General features: G+C 36.6%; 1 protein-coding gene across 2 annotated transcripts in view; it reads right to left on the reverse strand.

The window, feature by feature from the left end:
- The window catches only part of SATB2 (SATB homeobox 2), a 183,514-nt gene that overhangs the window by 81,837 nt on the left and 82,246 nt on the right, over nt 1-19,431 (reverse strand). For both annotated transcript variants that reach the window (XM_008564650.1, XM_008564655.1), the window contains exon 6: nt 11,730-11,832. In XM_008564650.1, coding sequence (XP_008562872.1) covers nt 11,730-11,832 — 103 coding nt within the window. The remainder of the gene's footprint in view (nt 1-11,729; nt 11,833-19,431) is intronic.

Consider the following 19,431-nt stretch of genomic DNA (forward strand, 5'->3'; position numbering starts at 1 on the left):
TCTAGTATTCCCCAGAACCTCTCCTGGAAACCCCTAGTAGAAGAGTATCAGCCAAATAAAAATTAAAAAAAAAAAAAAAAAAAAAAAAGTATGGCAGAATTTCTGAGACTCTTTCAACCTTTGAAAGTTTGATTATACAAAAGTAAAAATACATAGGCTTGCTTTTGGCACCCTAGACAAATCAATAATTTTGAATTAGTACCCAAAACTTTGAGCATAGAGAAAAGATATTCTTGAGCATATGACTGCCTTGGATTTACAAACCTCCATCTGAAGCTCCTGCTCCTCTACCCCTATCCCCAAAACCTTACAGCCCAGTTATAAAGACAGTGGTCCTGTCCAGAAAAATTAGAACACTTGTTCAAAGTCAAATAGCTGTCCGACTGCAGATATTTAGGCTCCAGCCTCATCAGCAGAATAAACAAACCATACAGCCAGTGAAAACTAGTCTTTCTCTCTTTCTCTGCTTAACTCAAAATCAAGTTCTCAGGTCCTGAATGTTTCACAAGTGATATTTAATGGGCTTCCCATAGGGAAAAAAAGTTTTTATTATAAGTGCATGAATTTTCATATCTTTATTGTTAAATGCCCCTTACAAACTGTATTGTCATTTCAGGTAATAGCAAGCCCTACCACTTATATAGTAGCTGAGGCACTAGGCTAAACCCTTTACACACCGTTGTCATTTAATTTCCACAACAATTATATGACATAGATAAATAGTTTTAGGATGTGAGTCAGGACCAATCACCTTTCTTACAGGTAAGTCCTGCTTTCTATTTGCATGTGTGTGTGCATGAGCGCATGTGGTATGTACATGCACATGTGACATGATAGATGGATGAGTTATCTGAACAGTAAGATCTCAATCTAAACCCTGCTCTATATGCCTTGACAACCTTTATGATGTGACATAGACTGAAAAAAGTTGGTCAATTCTAAAACGTGATGGAATCACTAATTCCTCAACAGTTGAATTAATCACTAAAATAAAATTATTCACATTTATTTTTTAAATCCATATTATAAATATTTATTAATCAACTATTATGTTCCAGGAATTATATCAGCCCCCAAAGATACAGTGCTGAATAATATTAGCTTTAAAAAACTCCATCATTATATTTGCTTCAGACAATTTAACTCTTAGGTACACATAGATCGGCCTATAACATCTGCCTATGATTTAAAATGCATTTTTATTTGATGATAAAAAATAGCACCTTTAAATTCCTATAATAGTCATCTGTAATACACATACAAGGGGTCTTCAAAAAGTTTATGGAAAGATTAATATTATGTTTTAATTCCATTTTTTCCATGAACTTTCTTTATGAAATCTGTAAATAGAAAGTGTTTCTATGGAACAGGTAGCCAACAGGAAATAAAATGGAGTACGCACACGCATATAACATGGCAAAAGCTTGAGAGTCTTGGGCAATCACAATAAACTCACATATGATTGAACTGTATGAAATTGGTGATATACAACAATTTTGACCTATAAAATTGGCAATCCTATATGGCTCTACCTAATATTTATTTTGACTTCACTTTGTGAGCTGGGCTAGACATTAACACTAATCAATCCTACTGTCCACCTAAAGTATTTCACTGTGTTAAATTCTTTTTAAAATGTAAACATAACACTAATTTCCCCAACAAACTAGAACAGCATCCCATCTGCCAATACTGAATATGTCTAGTCACTGAAAATACTTCCAATTTATTCTCTCCTAGTCAATAAGTGTAGGTACAAAGTCAATTTATTATATGAAAAACATTTTCTGTTAACACAAACACACACGGACATGATTCCAGGAGCCAAAGCTAATATGCTGTATCTACCAGATATAAATCCCACACCATTAAAACAGACAAACAAAAGAATTACCAGAAGAGTTCACTAAATATAATTAAAGAAAATACTAAGCATCTGAAAGAGCTGAAGGGCAAAAGAAAAAAAACCTAAATCTTTTAGGACCAAAAAACCTAAGGATTTTTTTTCTCTAAATATGTTATAGACAATTTGTCTCTGGGTTGAGAACTTACTTGCAAAGTCTTTGCCTAGAGCAAGATATTCAGAGCCAACTTGTTAACTCCTTGTAAAACAGCCCCATAAGCAAAGTATACCAGCAGGCATGGTGATAATACCATATGACTGCTTTCCTTAGGTATATTTTCCCCTTATTATCAACTTCCTTTTTCCATCATATTAAATGCCACAGAAACATATATATCTACCATAAAGCAACTCAAATTTGAACACCTCTGTTTCTTTGGCAATAAAAGCTCATAGGACTCATTATGTTCCATGGAAAAAGTGAGCATTATCCACCTCTACCCTTACTGTAGTCTCAACCCTTTGCATCAGAGCACTATTGTCCCTTTTGTTTCCAAACGATGCTTTATCACAGTTTGGTATCATCAGTCATTTCAAGTATTCCTATAACTTTCTGTATAGGTTAAAACTACTTATATCTAACAATATCTTTACTTTTACTCTTTATTTTAATCTGAAACTATAATTTCTAAGGTAATTTCAGCATGATACAAAAAAAAAATCACACTGCAGAAACTTAACATTTTTGTTTAGAAGCATTCTGCCTTTGCCAATTGGCATATTATGTGTATTAATTCTTTAATTCAAAGTGGAAGAAAAGTTCATCAAGGAAACAATCCATGAAGTGGAAGAAAAGTTCATCAAGGAAACAATCCATGAAGCATGATACAAAAAAAAAATCACACTGCAGAAACTTAACATTTTTGTTTAGAAGCATTCTGCCTTTGCCAATTGGCATATTATGTGTATTAATTCTTTAATTCAAAGTGGAAGAAAAGTTCATCAAGGAAACAATCCATGACTCATTCTTTTCCATTGACTAGTCTCTCTAATTTTATAGAATTTAAATGTTATAGGTCATTTTTTAAGGAAAATATTCAATAAATTAACATAAAAAACCCTCAAAAGAATGTTTTTCTTAGGCTACGTAAAATGGTCCCTAATCTGTGCTTAAAATAAAACTGTTCTGAATGCATATACTCAAATAAGTTCATCTATATTAAATTCAAATCTATTAATATTTACTAAGCTCCTATAATGTTCAAGGCCCCATACTCACAGGACATTGAGGGGTGTACAAAATGTGTGTCCCCATGCCCCACTCCCCAATGTTGTTTCAAGGAGCTTTGGGCCTAGAAGGGAAATTAGCCAAGAATCAAAATTACTATGATACATGGAACTCAGAAAGTTGATGACTTGAAAGGCTCCATGTTGGAACTCATAGTCTGCGTTGTACTTCAGATGATTCTAGATTTGTGTCCATTCCCTTGGTAGTTCAGAACTCTGAGGTCAGATAATCTCAAATTTTTGCAAAGGGTGTAATGAAGGCCTATCATTGGTCAGGCAAATAGTTAAACAACTGTCTGCCATTAGGCAATGTGATTTTAGTCCTAGCATCTTACATAGCACTTAGAATTAGGAGCTTCAAACACCTTTTGAGCTTAAGTGCTCAACTTTGAACTTTGTAAATTGAGAAAAAAACAATTATTATAGTGATGTTTATGTAATCGATCAAACAACTGAGAGATTTCTCTGATATTAACTTGCTGGTTTCCCTCCAAAAAGAGGATGTCTCCACAATTACACCAGAATTTAAATAAGCTGGGCATTTCCTGGTCTACATACAAAACCTCTCATTTCACTGCTCTGTAGATTCTTTGTCAGGCACCATCACATCTCTGTTTTTGAGTTTCTGATTTTGTTTCTGTGCAGGAAAAATAGAAGTCTGAAACTATGAGAAATCCAAAGCACACTGAAAGAGAGAAACTAAGAATTAAAGAGACCTAAGCCAATTGCAAATCCTTAAGTATGTTCAACTCCCTGCTTCTCCCTCTTTGTTCCCCAACTGGTCTGTCCAGAATCAATTTCAGGTGTCTCCTCACCAAGGCCCCATTCTCTCCCAACCATTTTCTCCTTCACTGCTAGATAAGGCCACCACTCCCACCTCCACATGGCATGAGCTGTTTATTCTCACCACCCATTCCATCTCCAAATCCTGCCTCCTTAGGTATCTCCTTCCCTTTCCCCCAGGTTCTGAAGAAGACATCATTGCTTCTCTTTCTTTTAAAGGCTGTACCTCATATCCTACCCCCTCTTAGTTTTCAAACTCTCTTGCTTATCACCTCTTCCTCTTCAGAGCCATTGGCTCAATCATCTCTCTCCTAAGGATCAATTACATTTAACCCTAATGCTGCAGTCAGCTGCCTTTTTATTCGTTCCTAAGTTGACATCTGCTGCCTTCATTTTCTTGCCACTTCCCCCTTCTCAGATCATATACTCTCCCTGTTCCCACACTACAGCGAAACAATAACCTCCAATGCCATTATGGTCTCCTTTTTACCAAAGCTGAGGGTCTCCAATACCCTCCCCTCCATCCTCTACACCCGGCACCCTTGATGACACTTCCCCACTGGGAACCTGTCTTCTCTTGGCTACCATGTACCTCGCTCTCTCTCTAATCATGTCTTCTTAACCAATAGCCCTTTTCCTCTCAAAGTTTCCAGACATCTCCAGTTCTCACTCTCCTCTTTAAAGAATACTCCTTTGGTACCATTTTAATGATCATTTCCAAAAACATGACTCTAAAATTTATTCTCTAGTCCTGTCCTTTAGTCAGCTGGTTCTACGTCTTGATGGCCTCATGGACACTTCTACCTAGTTGCCCAATTCTCACTGAAATATCAGCAACTTCCTCTCCATTCATCTTGTCCTATTTCTGTTGAAACCATCAAGAGCCACTTAAGCACAAAACCTTGCATTCTACTTTGACTTTTCTTTCTCTTTCCCATCCCTATTCACTGTCACCAAGCCACACTGGTTCTCCTCTGCTTGAACCTCTTGCATTGGTCATTTTCTGTCTTTCTCACTGCCGCTCCCCAAAGCCAAGGCCTCACTTCCCTCACCACCTTCACTTCCATAAATAACTGCAATAGATTCAACTTTACCTGCTTCCTCCAAGGTGTACACGCCACCCCTTCCCTTCCCACTTCCCCGCTTGCTGTCATACACATGCTCACACTCACACACAGCTGTAGATGACTTCTAAAGGAATCTTTTTTAAAATTACCATTTTCATTATATCACTCTCTTGCTGAAAAATCTTCATTGATCCTCAAAATGCCTCAACTGGGGTTTTCAAAGTCCCCTACAGTGTGGTCTCTACCTTTCCAATCTCATTTCCTCTTGTTATAACACCAATGCTCCCCCCAGCCAGGTCTTAACCATTTGTCAGTTTCTCCTCATTTACCAGTGTTTGGTACCACCACCAAACCCACACCTAGCCATGCTCTTCCTTTTCCTTTTTACCAATCAAACTCTTAGCCATTCTGGGCACCTATTATATCACAGTATCAAGATAAATGTACTGCCATTCTAGACATACTGGACAACCACTTGTCATTTTTTAAACATGCCATGCTGTTCTTCACCTATACTCATGAGCATACAGCTTGTCTGTAACATTGTTCCTCCTCTTTTCCTCCTCGCAAAACTTTACCTGTCCTTAAAGTATAACTACTCTTGTGCTACTTCTTGAACCCTCCCTCCCCCCAGACCTGACACCCAGCAGGTAGAATTTGTAGACCCTTCTCTGTGCCACCACTGTACTAGTTTATACCACTACTATATACTTGCCAGATAAATTTATAAGGCTGCCTCCCCTGGTAGGTTGAGAAAAATACAACTAGACATAGAAACCACATCTTATGTCTCTCACTGCTTCTAGCACTGAATATGGCCTGTAGTAGAAGCAATCACTAAATATTTATTTAATTAAAACTACTTGTTCAATTATGACTCTGATTTTCTTGCAAGGAAGGACTATATATGTTCCCAACTATATTCTCAGCCCTTAGAATCCACCAGGCATATAAAATAGATTCTCAAATGTATTTTTAAATGACAAAATATGTGTGTGTTATATTATTAATTAGATGTTTCATACAGATTGTAGGCTTTTTTTTTTTTTTTGTCTTTTTCGTGATCGGTAATTGGATCACAACCCTTGGTGCGGTGTTGCCTGCACCACGCTCAGCCAGTGAGTGCACCGGCCAGTCCTATATAGGATCCGAACCCGTGGTGGGAGCGTCGCTGCGCTCCCAGCGCCGCACTCTCCTGAGTGCGCCACGGGGCCGGCCCCAGATTGTAGGCTTTTTTTTTTTTTTTGTCTTTTTCGTGATCGGTAATTGGATCACAACCCTTGGTGCGGTGTTGCCTGCACCACGCTCAGCCAGTGAGTGCACCGGCCAGTCCTATATAGGATCCGAACCCGTGGTGGGAGCGTCGCTGCGCTCCCAGCGCCGCACTCTCCTGAGTGCGCCACGGGGCCGGCCCCAGATTGTAGGCTTTTTGAAACCAGGAACTGTGTCATATGCTTCTTTCAAATAATAAGTATAGAAGATGGATGGATGCATGTATGTGTGCAAGGCAGGAAGGGAGTTGGGAAGTCAGATTTTTCCCTTTCCATCCTTTTTAATGTGTATTTAAAATGGCTTTACAATAGTATAAATATGAGCAGATAGCAAGTTTGTTTCTTTTCATCTACAAACCATGTTATTACTTTTTAAGCAATTATGCATAAATACATTCAGCCAAAGAAGCAGCTACCAGTATGGCTAGAATGAGCTTCTTAAGACCCAAGCAAGAAATTAGCCCACATCTGAGCTGAGTGCTCAAGGTATTCCCCATGCACCATTTGCCACTTGCTGACACTACTAATAAGCTTCTAATTGGAGGGCCAAGCAGGCTAAGGTGATCAGTGAATACATATCAGTGATTGTCACAGTGAAAATGCACAAGACTCTTCCAACTGTTGGAAAGCCAGCGAGATGGAAAGTGGTTGGTTGTGGAAGTGATGTCTCTATGTCCATGAATCCAATAATAATACAAAATTCAAAGGATTTAATGTTGGCATTGCTTTCAGCAAGGTACAATACAGGAGAGGGCAGACAAACTTCCTTACAAAACACCTTCATTTAGATCCAAAGCTGAAAGCAAATCTCTTTCAAACTCAGAAGAATTAGGCAAACAAAAGTAAGTTACTTTTACCTCATCAGAGCTAAACAACAGCAGAGGCAGAAGTACTGGGAGTTGATTAAAGGCATTGTCCTGACCACTGATACTGCCATGGCTAAGCAAGAACTGCCTTTATGGGACCAGGTCAGGGGACACTGATTTCTCTATTCAACATTGAGGCACCACTTTGTAAATGACACAATCATTTTCGGGTACAAGAGGTGCTTTAAATGTGGTAACATTATATCATTTCAGCTATAATGATCATAATTACTTATTTCTTTTAATCACAACCCACTTAACCACTTTAGTACAGAGGACTAGTTCAAGGAGTTTAATTTTCATTCAACATCTAATCTTTGTGTTTACCAAAACCCTTCATGAGCTTTGTTTACTGTCTGCTTGCTGGCCGGTATGTTTGATCTTACAAGACTAGATCAGACAGGGTCAGATAAAATACTGATTACTAGAATAAGCCAGGCTTCAGGAAGTAACACTGGTTTTTAAAATCCTCTTTTCACCCAGCTTTTTAATATTTCGCAAAATAAGCTCAAATAAACAAATGAAATTAAGACAACCAGCAATCAGGGTGTTCTTGAGAAACGACTGAGAAAGGGAAAGTGATAGGGATAATTTTGTACTCTGGCCAAAATATGGGGTTTGGTTAGGTCCATTCATTCTAGTGGTATTATTTTATGACACAAATAATTTTATGATAGCCACCAGTATTTCTGTAAACTTTCAATGACCTCTCAGTTCTTGAGACATTAAATACTTGGGATTGACCTCACCAAGGATGACAATTCATTTTGCTTTTGGTACCAGATGAAAAACACTTTAGATATAAAATTATTTTTTTTAATTTATTGATTAAGATACATTTAAAATACATGAGACATTCTTTGTTAAGGCACTTTCTTATTTTTATTATATCCTCTGCAAAAGCAGATTGTTATAAGAATATGATTGGTGGTGGTATTTCATACATAATTGCCACTGGGTTTCATAAAGAGGAACAGAAAATTTCACATCTAAATAGAGTTCATACAAAAGAAGAGTTGGGTAAAAGGAAAATAAGTGTTTTATTAAAATGTGTAGAATTTATGAAAGAATAGTTGATGGGATAAATCCTTCATAATCCCAAGATCTTGAAAATAATTTTGTAATAGAATGAATGTTTCTAGGTGTCTTTGGATTATCCTTGTGTTCAACACTAAAACTCCTAAACATTAAACAACTGTTCATTTTGGTCTTTTTTCTTTCTTTTTTTTTTTTTTTGCTTTCAGATAAAATGTACGGTTTTTGATATACTTTGTATACTTTTTGAGCTCTACACTGTAAAATCTAAGCCAGAAGCAAGTACAGTATGAGATGAGCAACAATAAAAAAGATGCTGTCTAAACCAACCTACCACCCCACCCACCCACTCACTTTCTTCATATGGGAAGCAGGTTCATGGTCCTGGACTTGAAACCAGAGTACATAAATTCAGTCTCCCCATCCATCCTGAAGTAACAGTAACATTAACTCAGATATGTCTGTGTCAACTGTGATTGTTTTTGAAATTAAAGAGAAAAGGTAAACAGAATGTGCTTTGCTATGATCACTGGGGAAAATAAAGTTAACATGCTAAGCCAAACCAATTTAGGACTTTTTAAAGAATGAGTATAAATAGTTTAGCTATAATAACAACAAATTCAAAAAATGCACATTAAAATGTTTACTTCAAAATTTAGACAATTCCATTTGTATATAGTTTTTACATCTGTTTTTAATGATATCAAATTATTGATTGTTCATTTTTCTCATATTTATTTAAGCATTAACTATAGAATTTGCAATCTGATCTTTTTTTTAATCCTTCCAGTAGACTTTTATTTTTGCCAGGTTTTAGACATATTTACTTTGATCTTTCAGAGTATATAATTATTTTACTGTTTGTTTATTTCCACAACAAGAGAAAAAATCTTGACCTAGGAGATCTATATGTGGCAATTTGTAACAGAATCACATAGCTTATGTTTAGGAAATCATGGTTTTGATTAAGAAGCAACCATTTAGTTCCCACTGTTTTATTAAAACAGACATTAGCAGATAATAGGAAACATATTTAACAACGTAGCCTGCATTTAGTTTGAGACATCAGTAAGTTAGCTTGTGGTTTTCTTCTACACTGAATATCAGCCATGGTACATGTAAATTGGTAACTCTTGGGTAGAAAACTGGAGGTGGGGAGGCAGGGAAGGACATGGAATGCTGACTTCTGGGTTCTCAGGAAGAGTCCCAAAGTAGAATTCTGGTTTTGCTAATATTGATTTCCAAATCTGAAAGTCGTAACTTCTTTTTTTTTCATTTTGAAATTGAAGGGACACAAACTGAGATTTTACAAACCAAATCATTACTTTCCCATGAGAGATGGTTCCTACTAGATAGGAAATCCCACAGCGACATCTATTCATAGCTTCTATCAAATTAAATGTGCCTGTCTAGGTCCAACACTTCCTTTTTTCTAAGGGTCAAAAGTTAATAAAACACACTTCTCTGGGTGTTTATTTTATGTACACCATTATACCTGTCATGAATTCTTTGTTTTTCCTCCCACTCCCTTGGTTGATGAATCAACACCACTTGAACTGTTTTATGGCAGCTTGTGTTTACTTCACACATACCTTAACCTTCCCTTTTCTCCTCCTACTGACACACACACAGACACACATAGACTTTTCAACAGCAATGACTAGCTCCATCTCTTTGAATAACATGTGTACACAGTGTCTGACAGCCTCTTCAGGTGTGGATCCTTGACCTACCGAATGTAACCAAGGCCTCAGTCTGCTTTTATGGCACTTAAAGATTTAACTGTGCATTTACTATCTTGAAAAAATATATGGCTTGAAGAATTGAATCTCTAAGAAAGAAAGGAGAAAACTAGAAGACATGAGTGTTAATGTGTGCATGCACACACACACACACGCACACACAAATTCTGTAGTGGCAATTCTGAAAACACTAGAGTGAAGAGTTGCCAGTATTTCTGAATCTGAAATTATGCTCCAGCCTATTAAAAGAGGACACTCTCTTCTGTCCTCTTATAACAGCAAGTAAATGGGATCTAACAAATGACCTTGAAGCTGTGTGATTCTTTTGATTTTTAGCCAAAGAGGATATGTTCAAGCACTTTAACAATCCTATTTTAAAAGAAAAACTTGGAGGCAACACTTACAGAAAAGAAACCCTTCTGAACCAGGCAATCATGGCTTGTAATGGGAAGGAGTTAATCATGTTATTCTGTACAATGGTAAATATTAATATTCTAAAACAAGTGCCCAAATCAGAATCTAAAGGGTTCTTAAAATTTTAGACTACATTGGGGGAAAAAAAAAGAATCTTCATTCAATTTTCACTACACTTAATTTCTCCTGGGTAGCTCAACATTTTGACTTTCCTTATAAACTGTGTATTTAGCATAAAATGCTCTCATTCTTTTGTAATTGGAAATGTGCTGCCAATGCATGTAAAATCTCATTTCCTCAAAAGGTAACCTTGTAAACAAGCTCCCAAATACTCAATAGCCAACAAGGATTATTTCAACACTGTCTCCCCTGAGGAATCCTGCAGGTGGTAAAATAAATAAATTAATCCTTTACTTTTACCTGCCCACCATAAATTGTCATTTGGTCCTCAGACAGAGTCAATGAGCTGTCAGCAAGGCTATGAATACCTATAATAAAGCATGATCGATGACGTCATAATCATGCAAAATTATGGACTGGAAGGACCTTCAATCATCAATGTTACAAAAAATTTCCCTAGTCCCCTCAAGGACTAGTAGCATTTATCTGAATTGGAGTGAGAACAACAGAAGTTTTCCAACATTGATATATTTGCAAAGGTAAAATATCACTGATATATTTAAAGGGCTGGGTGGTCTAAGTAGCATGCTACTTATTATACAAAAGAATTGTATTTTCAGGACCAAACATAATTCCATATATAATACATTACTGCTAGTATTACAACTACTATTAATTACTATTATTATAATATTATAGCTATTATTTATTAAGAGGTTACTTTGTGCCAATATTATCTTATTTAGTCCTCACAGCTATCCAGTAGCATAGGTACTTCTATTATTTCCAGTTGTCAGATGAGGAGGTTGAGTATTGGTAAGATTAAATAATCTGCTCAAGCTCACTCAGCTAGCAAGTGGGAGACAAAGATTCGAACGCAAGTTTGCCTGACTGCAGAGCCATGCTTTAATTGCTGCTCTGGAACTATCTCCAAACAAACACAACATCAAAACTCCATCTCTGACCAAAGATTTCCTGCTACCACAACAGTTGTTCCAATTTGTTAATCAGTGCTCAAACTATAAGTGCTGACGTAACCCAGACTGACTGCTTTTAAATTTCCATTCTAAAAGATTTTGGCCATCACAGGCATCACTTGTGAAAACTATAAACTTCATATATTATGCTAGGAATTTTAGTTTTAATGGGCCCTATTTGGATGTCATAATAGAAATACTAAGAATTTTGCCTTTGTAAAAAATTATATATACTATATCTAAAATTAGCATAAATTCCAAACAACCAACTCATTGACCTAAGAAACTAAAAATAGGCTTTAAAAAACAAAAAAGTCAGTTTACCTTTAATCTTCTTGTACTTTTTATACCATCTCCCAAACTCCTGGCACTTGGTTGCTGACACATTGGCATAATATGTGCTATTTACAATGGATGAAATCATACTCTGAAAAGAAAAAATAAAACGGTTATTATTCAAAAATATGGCTACACCCTTTTTAGGGACAAGAAAGGGCACATTATAGCTCAAAACAATCTCTTTTGTCTTTTAAACTTGAAGTCATCACTTTCCTGCAAATAAACTATTTAACCTCAAACATGATTACCTGAATTTACTCTCCCTTTTAACTTATAAATGTACAATGACAGTGCTTTCTCCAAAAAGCCAACCCTGGGGCAATATCAAAGATGACGGAGGGGACAGAACATGCAGATTAAATGCAAAGAGGAAGAACAGTTGTGATTTAGGAACCAGAGCAAAAGGTGAGATCAGATACACCAGCATCCATAATCCAAATAATGCCTTTCAGATGTTTCTGTTCTGCTTCCAACTGCAACAAGCTTACATAGCCAAGAATCTGAGAACATCCGTGCTACACACTGCAGAACAACATTTAGGCAAATAAGTTAAATTAATATGATTTATAGAAACGTGTGATTAGCACTTGTGTGAAAATTCACCAAATGAAAAAATTAACAGTGCTATTTTAGAGCAGGGGAAACTAAACATAACACTTGTACTGTGTTTCAACCAAAACGAATCAACGTTAAAACTTTCTGAATGTTTAAGTGCATGATTCTTCCTTGCTCTTCCTCCCCCTCCTCAGCTCAACCAACCCCTTCAGTGATTTGTTTGTAATCTGGGTTAAAAGGAAAGAGACTTAGCACTAAAAACTTAAAATTATTATTGCACACTTTGAATTAAATTTCCTATAGAAATATGTTTTGCAGGCACTACAGCATGTTTGGGCCAAAATTTGTGGCAGGTGTTACCTTATACCTGAATTGACTGTGATGTTACATGTGTCTGTTTTATACATACATTTTATTTCTACAAATTTTGTCTAAGAATAAATGGGCATAAACAACTCAAGAGATCCAAATGACCTATGTAAGGTTTTATATCTTCACTTGAAATCTCATCTTTCTCAAAAAAGTTATCCCCAGACATGGAGCAGTTCAGAGAAATCTTAGAACTTCTAATGACATTTCTACAAAGTAGTAGAGATAAAAAGGATAATAAGAAATCAAGTGAATGGGAAGTTACTTAGTAGGAGATTCAAACATCAGCAGACAGTCCTTTATAGATTCCCATTTAAAATATCAGGCTCCCTCTCTTTTTTAATCACTATGTGCTACTGGTGGGGGAAGGGATTCCTAATTCAATTCACAGAAACCTCTTTGGCCCTTCCTACATAGCAAATGGCTAGCCTCCCCCAGTTTCTGATCTATAAACGACAATTCTTTTCTCTAAGGGGAGATAGTAAGAACTCTTTTAATCCCAGGCTCTGAACACAGCACTGAGAACTTGTTATCCTCTGCAAAGGCACAGGATATACAGCCATGGCAGGAGTCAGAGTTAAACGTTCTACTGCAAAATGGTCTAGAAAGCAGATTAAAATGGAAACTGTCTAAGTACTACCTGGAGCTGTTCTTCAACTCTTCCTGGCCCATAAGATGAGACCACAAGCCCACATCACTCAGGCCCCAGATAATCCACATTTCTCTTACTCTCTAGTCACCTTACTTTATACTAGCTACAGCTACACCTTCATTGACACTGCACAAAGCCAGTGTTAACCTATGTGGCAAGGAAATGAATATTTTGGGCTTCTACTGGTTTCATCACCAGATCTTGGATTTCACACAACTCATTTAAAAAGAAGGATTTGGCTACACAGACTCTATCAGACTTGTTTTCTTCCCCAGACTATTATAAATTAGTTTCTATCTCTATTGATCACAGAACAAAAAAATAAACAATTAAGCTATGAACTAAGCAAAGGAATTAGGTAGCAAATAAAGACAATTTGCTGGATAATGAGAATCTTTAATCACCAAAAAGGTCTCTTCAAGTTTGTGACACATTTTATTCATATTAATTCTTTGAAGGTCTTTACACCTAGATGACAACCAAAATAGTTTTACTGTTAAGAATTGTTATAATTCACCCTCAGAGGGCTTTAAAAACAGAAGAGATAAATCTTGGGAATACTTCGGAGGAAAGGCCATGTTACGTCTGATTATTTCAGTTTTAAACATAAACATTTTCTAACCTTAAATTAGACTGTTATATTCTCATAGTCTTAGTCTGAATCATAGGCCTCATTAAAATACTCCAAACATAAGCTACAAGGTCACCTTAATGTTAGTATCAATTAATTTTTTAAAAAATCAAAACTTAATGATATGCTACGCTGAAAGGGGCTAACAGACCCAACACATGCTGACTTTACGGGAAACAATGCTATCCAGAGGTCTTGGGATACAGAGAGTCTGTATTTACCATATTTCATCCATTCTGAGGCTATTTTTTATACTTTAACATCACTAAAATAGGGGATGCATCTTATAATCAATAGCATCTTAAATCAGATGAGATACAGTTGATGTAGAGTGGGATGAGTAATGATTAAAATCTTTCCCATCTACCACCCTGCTAAAAAGGACTTAATTCCATTTACTGCTTTTAAAAATATGTATGTAATTCTGCAGTTTATGTTGCTCTTTTAAATTTTCCAATCATTCTAGAGCAACCACACATTAGGACTTTTAGGATCCCCACATCTTTTTGATAAATGAACAAGATCTAAATCTACTTTTTACTCCAGAATGGAACCACCTCTTGAGTATCTATGTTAATAGAAAGCAATACTGATACATATACCTCAGAAGATATGTGTATTGCTATTTTTAACACTTAAACAAGGGAACTATGTTTTACCAAGGCTACTATTGAAATGATTTTCATTCACTAAGCACACATCACTTCTCATGGTGGTAAGTTGTGAGAAGGAAAGGATGAGAGCACACCTGTGATGGGCAACCACGGCAACCCCATTCAGACACTTGGACAAAGCCATGAACACTGATTGTAGACAAAGATATTCTATGAATAATATTACGTATTAAGATAAATAAGAAAGTTTAAAATGTCTTCCCAACCACGGAAAGTTGGGGGAAATTTCAGACTTCTTTGTAATTAATTACGAAATTTTAAATATAAAGATTTTGAATGAGGGATAAAGCCTAGGTGTCCTTATTTATAGACAATGTGACACAGTTTGCTACTTAATATATATTTGTAGTCACTGACACATAGCTTGCCACATATATTTGAAAGGTTTTTTTTTTTAAATAAGGTATTTGAGGAATTAAAATATACCAGAATTTTCTTTAGTTACTCCAAAGTTTACAAGCCAATTTGAATTTGCTCTAAGCCAAACTGCAAGAGAATATTATAATATTGTTATTATTACTTATGATAGCTAGACTGCTCAATCTAAAATTAAATTTTCTTTTAGGTTCCTGAGATAAATTTTAAACTTACTCATTTTTAAACTAGCCCAGAGAATAGATGTCCCACACGATCACAAGTATTGTTCCATTTTCAAACTGAGGGCCCAGAAGTTCAGTGTAGAAGCATCTTGTCCGAAGCCAAATAGCACTAGGAAGTACCTCAAAGAGACTCTACTGCTGGCCACACTATTTCATGGGTCTCTTAAGAAGGAAACTTAATTAATAAAAAGAAGAAAATATTCACCACCAATTCCATCAGCTAGAACAAGGTCAAAAGCTGATGCTAGAAACCAACTCTTTAGACAAAACAAGAAAGGTGATGGAAATAAATAAATGAAACAAAGTTGTGACCTCAGGCCCTTTATATGAACTAATTAAGGAGTTTAGAATCAGAGAAAACTAAGGAACCTAAAGGCAATTTAAAACTTAATAGGAAAAAGCAAAACAATAAACACAGGTTAAGATGATTTGTACAATATACTTGGAAAGACAGACTCCGAGTATCCCTCCTCCTAAAAAAAAGAAAGATAAAATAATTGGACATCCTTCATTGCATTCCCCTTGGCTTGGTGTGATTTATTTGTTTGAACAGCAATGTGATATTAAGAGTAGCTAAGCTGCAGATCATAACACACTTGCCATGAAAAAGAGCATTTTAAAACCTAAGTGATTGATTACATATTCCATTAATAAGAATCCCCTGTCTAGGCAAGAAGGGGAAGGGAGGCGGGGAGGGTGACGGGTGCATCTCCTGGCCTCCCTTTTCACATCTACATGGAGGAGAGAGCACGAGACAGGCAATGAGTAATATGTGCATTCTTTGCTCATTTTCCGCCTTTTCAAGGTGCTTTCTGATATTGCAATAACATATTAAACGTGAGAGTATAACGATACTTCAATTTACTATAGTACAGGGAAAAAACTGATTTGGAGGAGTTACTTTGTCATGAAAAATTCATTTAATGTCACTTGACAGCCTTCTAGTGTCCCTTTCTATCTCCATTTCTGAGCTATAATATTAGAATTGAAAACTTTTGCCATTCCAATTGAAAGAAACACTTCCTCTGGGCTTTGCAGCATGAAAGACATTTGCGAGCTCTTCCCCTAAGCCGCTGCTGAATTGCTCATTGGTCTGACGTCAACACCTTCGGCTGTGATTGGGGATATGGATACCAGCGTCAGAGGGCTGTAAGGATTCAGTGAGATGATCTGCATAAAATGCTTACCACGAGATGTGGACTCAGAAATGCCGTATCTCTTCCCACCGTGCAACCGTTTCTTACGGTCACTGCAATCCCCTGGTTAGGAATTATTTTCAGGCTGTCATTTGTGAGACTCCTTCAACATGAGTTCATGAGGTTGGGCTATAAACTAAAAAACGTCACATGAAAATAACTAATACAGACAGTTGGCAACTGATTAACATAAGACAGGAGGTATCCCCACTGTATACATGAATCTAGGATTAAATGAAAAGGACAGTTGGCAACTGGTTGACATGATACTGGTCCTCACAGTTGATCTGCCACTTGTTTGTAGATGTGCACATGCTCATTTTGTTTTTTTCTACTGACCCAATTGGTGGCTTGGTTTCACTGTCCAATTATTTTGGCTCATACTGTACATATGAGTTAGGTCCTTTAATGATCCCCAAATGGACAAGGCTTGCTTAGAATGACAGAAATAATTACCCTATAGTGTATTTATAAAGGCAGACTGTATAAATGGTATACCACTGTCACACTGGAAATCTAGTAACATCTTTGCAGTTCAATAACTTTAGTCAGTCTTTTTGTTCCTCAAATATTTGGTAATAAAACCTCAACTAGAGGCATGGGACAGAGCTGCTTTATAAACATATCTATATTCTAAGTGAAATAAGCCAGCACCAAAGAACAAATATTCTATAATTCCATTTGTATGAGGTATCTTGAATAAGCAAATTAATAGAGAGAAAAAATAGAATACAAGAAGTTACCAGGAACGGTGGGGTGGGGGGTGGGGAAGGGGAATGGGGAATTGTCACTGAAAGGTTACAGACTTTCTGTTTGGGGTGATGAAAAAGTTTTGGAAATGGATAGGGGTGATGGTTACACAACACTGTGAATGTAATTAATTCTATTCAATTTGTAAACTTAAAAATGGTTGAAATGTAAACTACATGTTATATATATTTTACCATAAAAAAACTTTTTAAAAACATATCTAGAATCACAGAGGACATGTGAGGGGGACAAGGGTACATTGAAAGGTGCATGCATTTGCAAATTACTTATTCTTTCATTACAGTGTTCAGTTAACAAGACTGTCTATTTAGTCATCCCGTTTGATCATATTAGAGGGACAAGGCAGGTACTGGTAGCTCTGCTTATTTAAATTGATCAAACCCCTGAGGACCTGCGGGTTTGCAGTCAAAAATAGACCTTAGGTCTCTTAACTCTTCCTCAAGTAAGAATAAATAAGCCACAGACAGATGTGTTCCTGATGTTTTCAGACTGGAACAGTTGGAGGAGACCATTTAATAAGGGAGACCTATGTCTAAGGTACAATAAATTAGGACACATGGAACAGCCTATGTGGCTGAAGGAAGTGGTGACTCATGAAGACATCAGAGGAAAAGGAAGAGGCCGTCAGCACTTAAACACATTTTGAAAGGTGAAATCAAAAATAAATACACAGCCATACAAATACAACCTGTACTTTCCAAGCATCTGGCCAGACAGAGAATGGCTAAGCTATGACTTCCCACCCTTTAAATATATTTGCCTCAGGCTATAATTGTTGCACTTATATAGACCTCACTCTTTTCTTCTGCCTTCAAGGCTGCTCTTTTGAACTGTAGACCACTGGGATGTTCAAGAAAATATGTACTATCCACTGAATCATTCCTTTATGCAATTGCCAAACTCAGGTGAGAAAATACTTAATACGGTTTGGCCTGGGGGTAATAAGGAAGAATTATTTCAAAAACAGGTATTTTTTACTCATGAGCTAAGTTTATTTTTGAGGAGCCCAATAACCCACTTTTCTTGTCTGAGGTGAGAAGTATTGGATGCCTCACTCTTTCCTTCCTGTATTGAAAGTTTTTAGTCCCTCTCTCATAACCACTATACCCCAGCCCATTGCAAAATGCCTGGCTCTTAACCAAGACTCCAGTACTGCTGGTGGAATTACACTGTTGAATTACCATTTCATCTTGCTTAGAACAAAAATGCACTTTTTTACATTAGTTGGACTTCAAAAACTGTAAGCAGCTGTTCTATGACAACCACTAACGAAATAGGTGAGCTTATCTCCATGCTCAAATACAATCTAGCTAAGAAATTTTAATAATTTCTTTAATAATCTGTAATGTTTAAGAGTAGTACCCGAAGAATTAATGCCAGGGCCCACATTACATATCCATGCTGGCTGAGTAGGACTATGCCAGTGAAATCTTCCATAATCACACAGCATACCAGAAGCCTAAATCAAATATCCCCCAAATGTAAAAAACGGAACTGAGCCCCTGTTTGACTAAAACTACGTTGAACATCAACCACCAAATTACTGTATTCACCAGTTCTAGTTCTAAATATTTTGGAGCTGCCAAGAACACTGTAATAATAATAAAACTTTAACTTTACATGCCAATAAAACTTTACACTTTCTAAAACATTTTTATATTTAATTTATTAAATATATCAGAGCAATGGCTCTCAACTGAGAATGATTTTGCTCCCCTCATAGGACTTTTGGCAAGATCTGGAGACATTTTGGTTGTCACAAGTCAGGGGAGAAGGGATGGTGGCATGCTATTGACATCTAGTGGGTAGAGACCAGGGATGATGCCAGACATCCTACAATGCACAGGACAAAGAATCATATGGCCCAAAAGGTTAATAGGGCCAAGGTTGAGAACTCCTGTATTAGAATAACAACTACACGCAAGGTATACGTTGTGCTGAATGTTGAAGACAGGAAGATAAATAAGAGGTGACCTCTGCTATTATGGATAGTTCTTTTAGTCATGGAAATTTGCAGATAACAGTGACAACAGGCTGAGATAAGTGCTCTGACAGGGGTGTGTACAAAAGGCTACTAAGAGCAGAAGCAGCAACTACTTCAACCAGGAGGTCAGGGTACTTCACCAGCAGTGACTTTATAGTTGGAATGTGAAAGATGATTTCATCAGGTAGAAAAGAGCAGTGCATTCTAGCCAGGAAAAATCACATATGCAAAAACAAGCAAGTTTCAAACTGAATAA

Source organism: Galeopterus variegatus, unplaced genomic scaffold (genome assembly GCF_000696425.1).
Source record: "Galeopterus variegatus unplaced genomic scaffold, G_variegatus-3.0.2 Scaffold189, whole genome shotgun sequence".
NCBI lineage: Eukaryota > Metazoa > Chordata > Mammalia > Dermoptera > Cynocephalidae > Galeopterus > Galeopterus variegatus.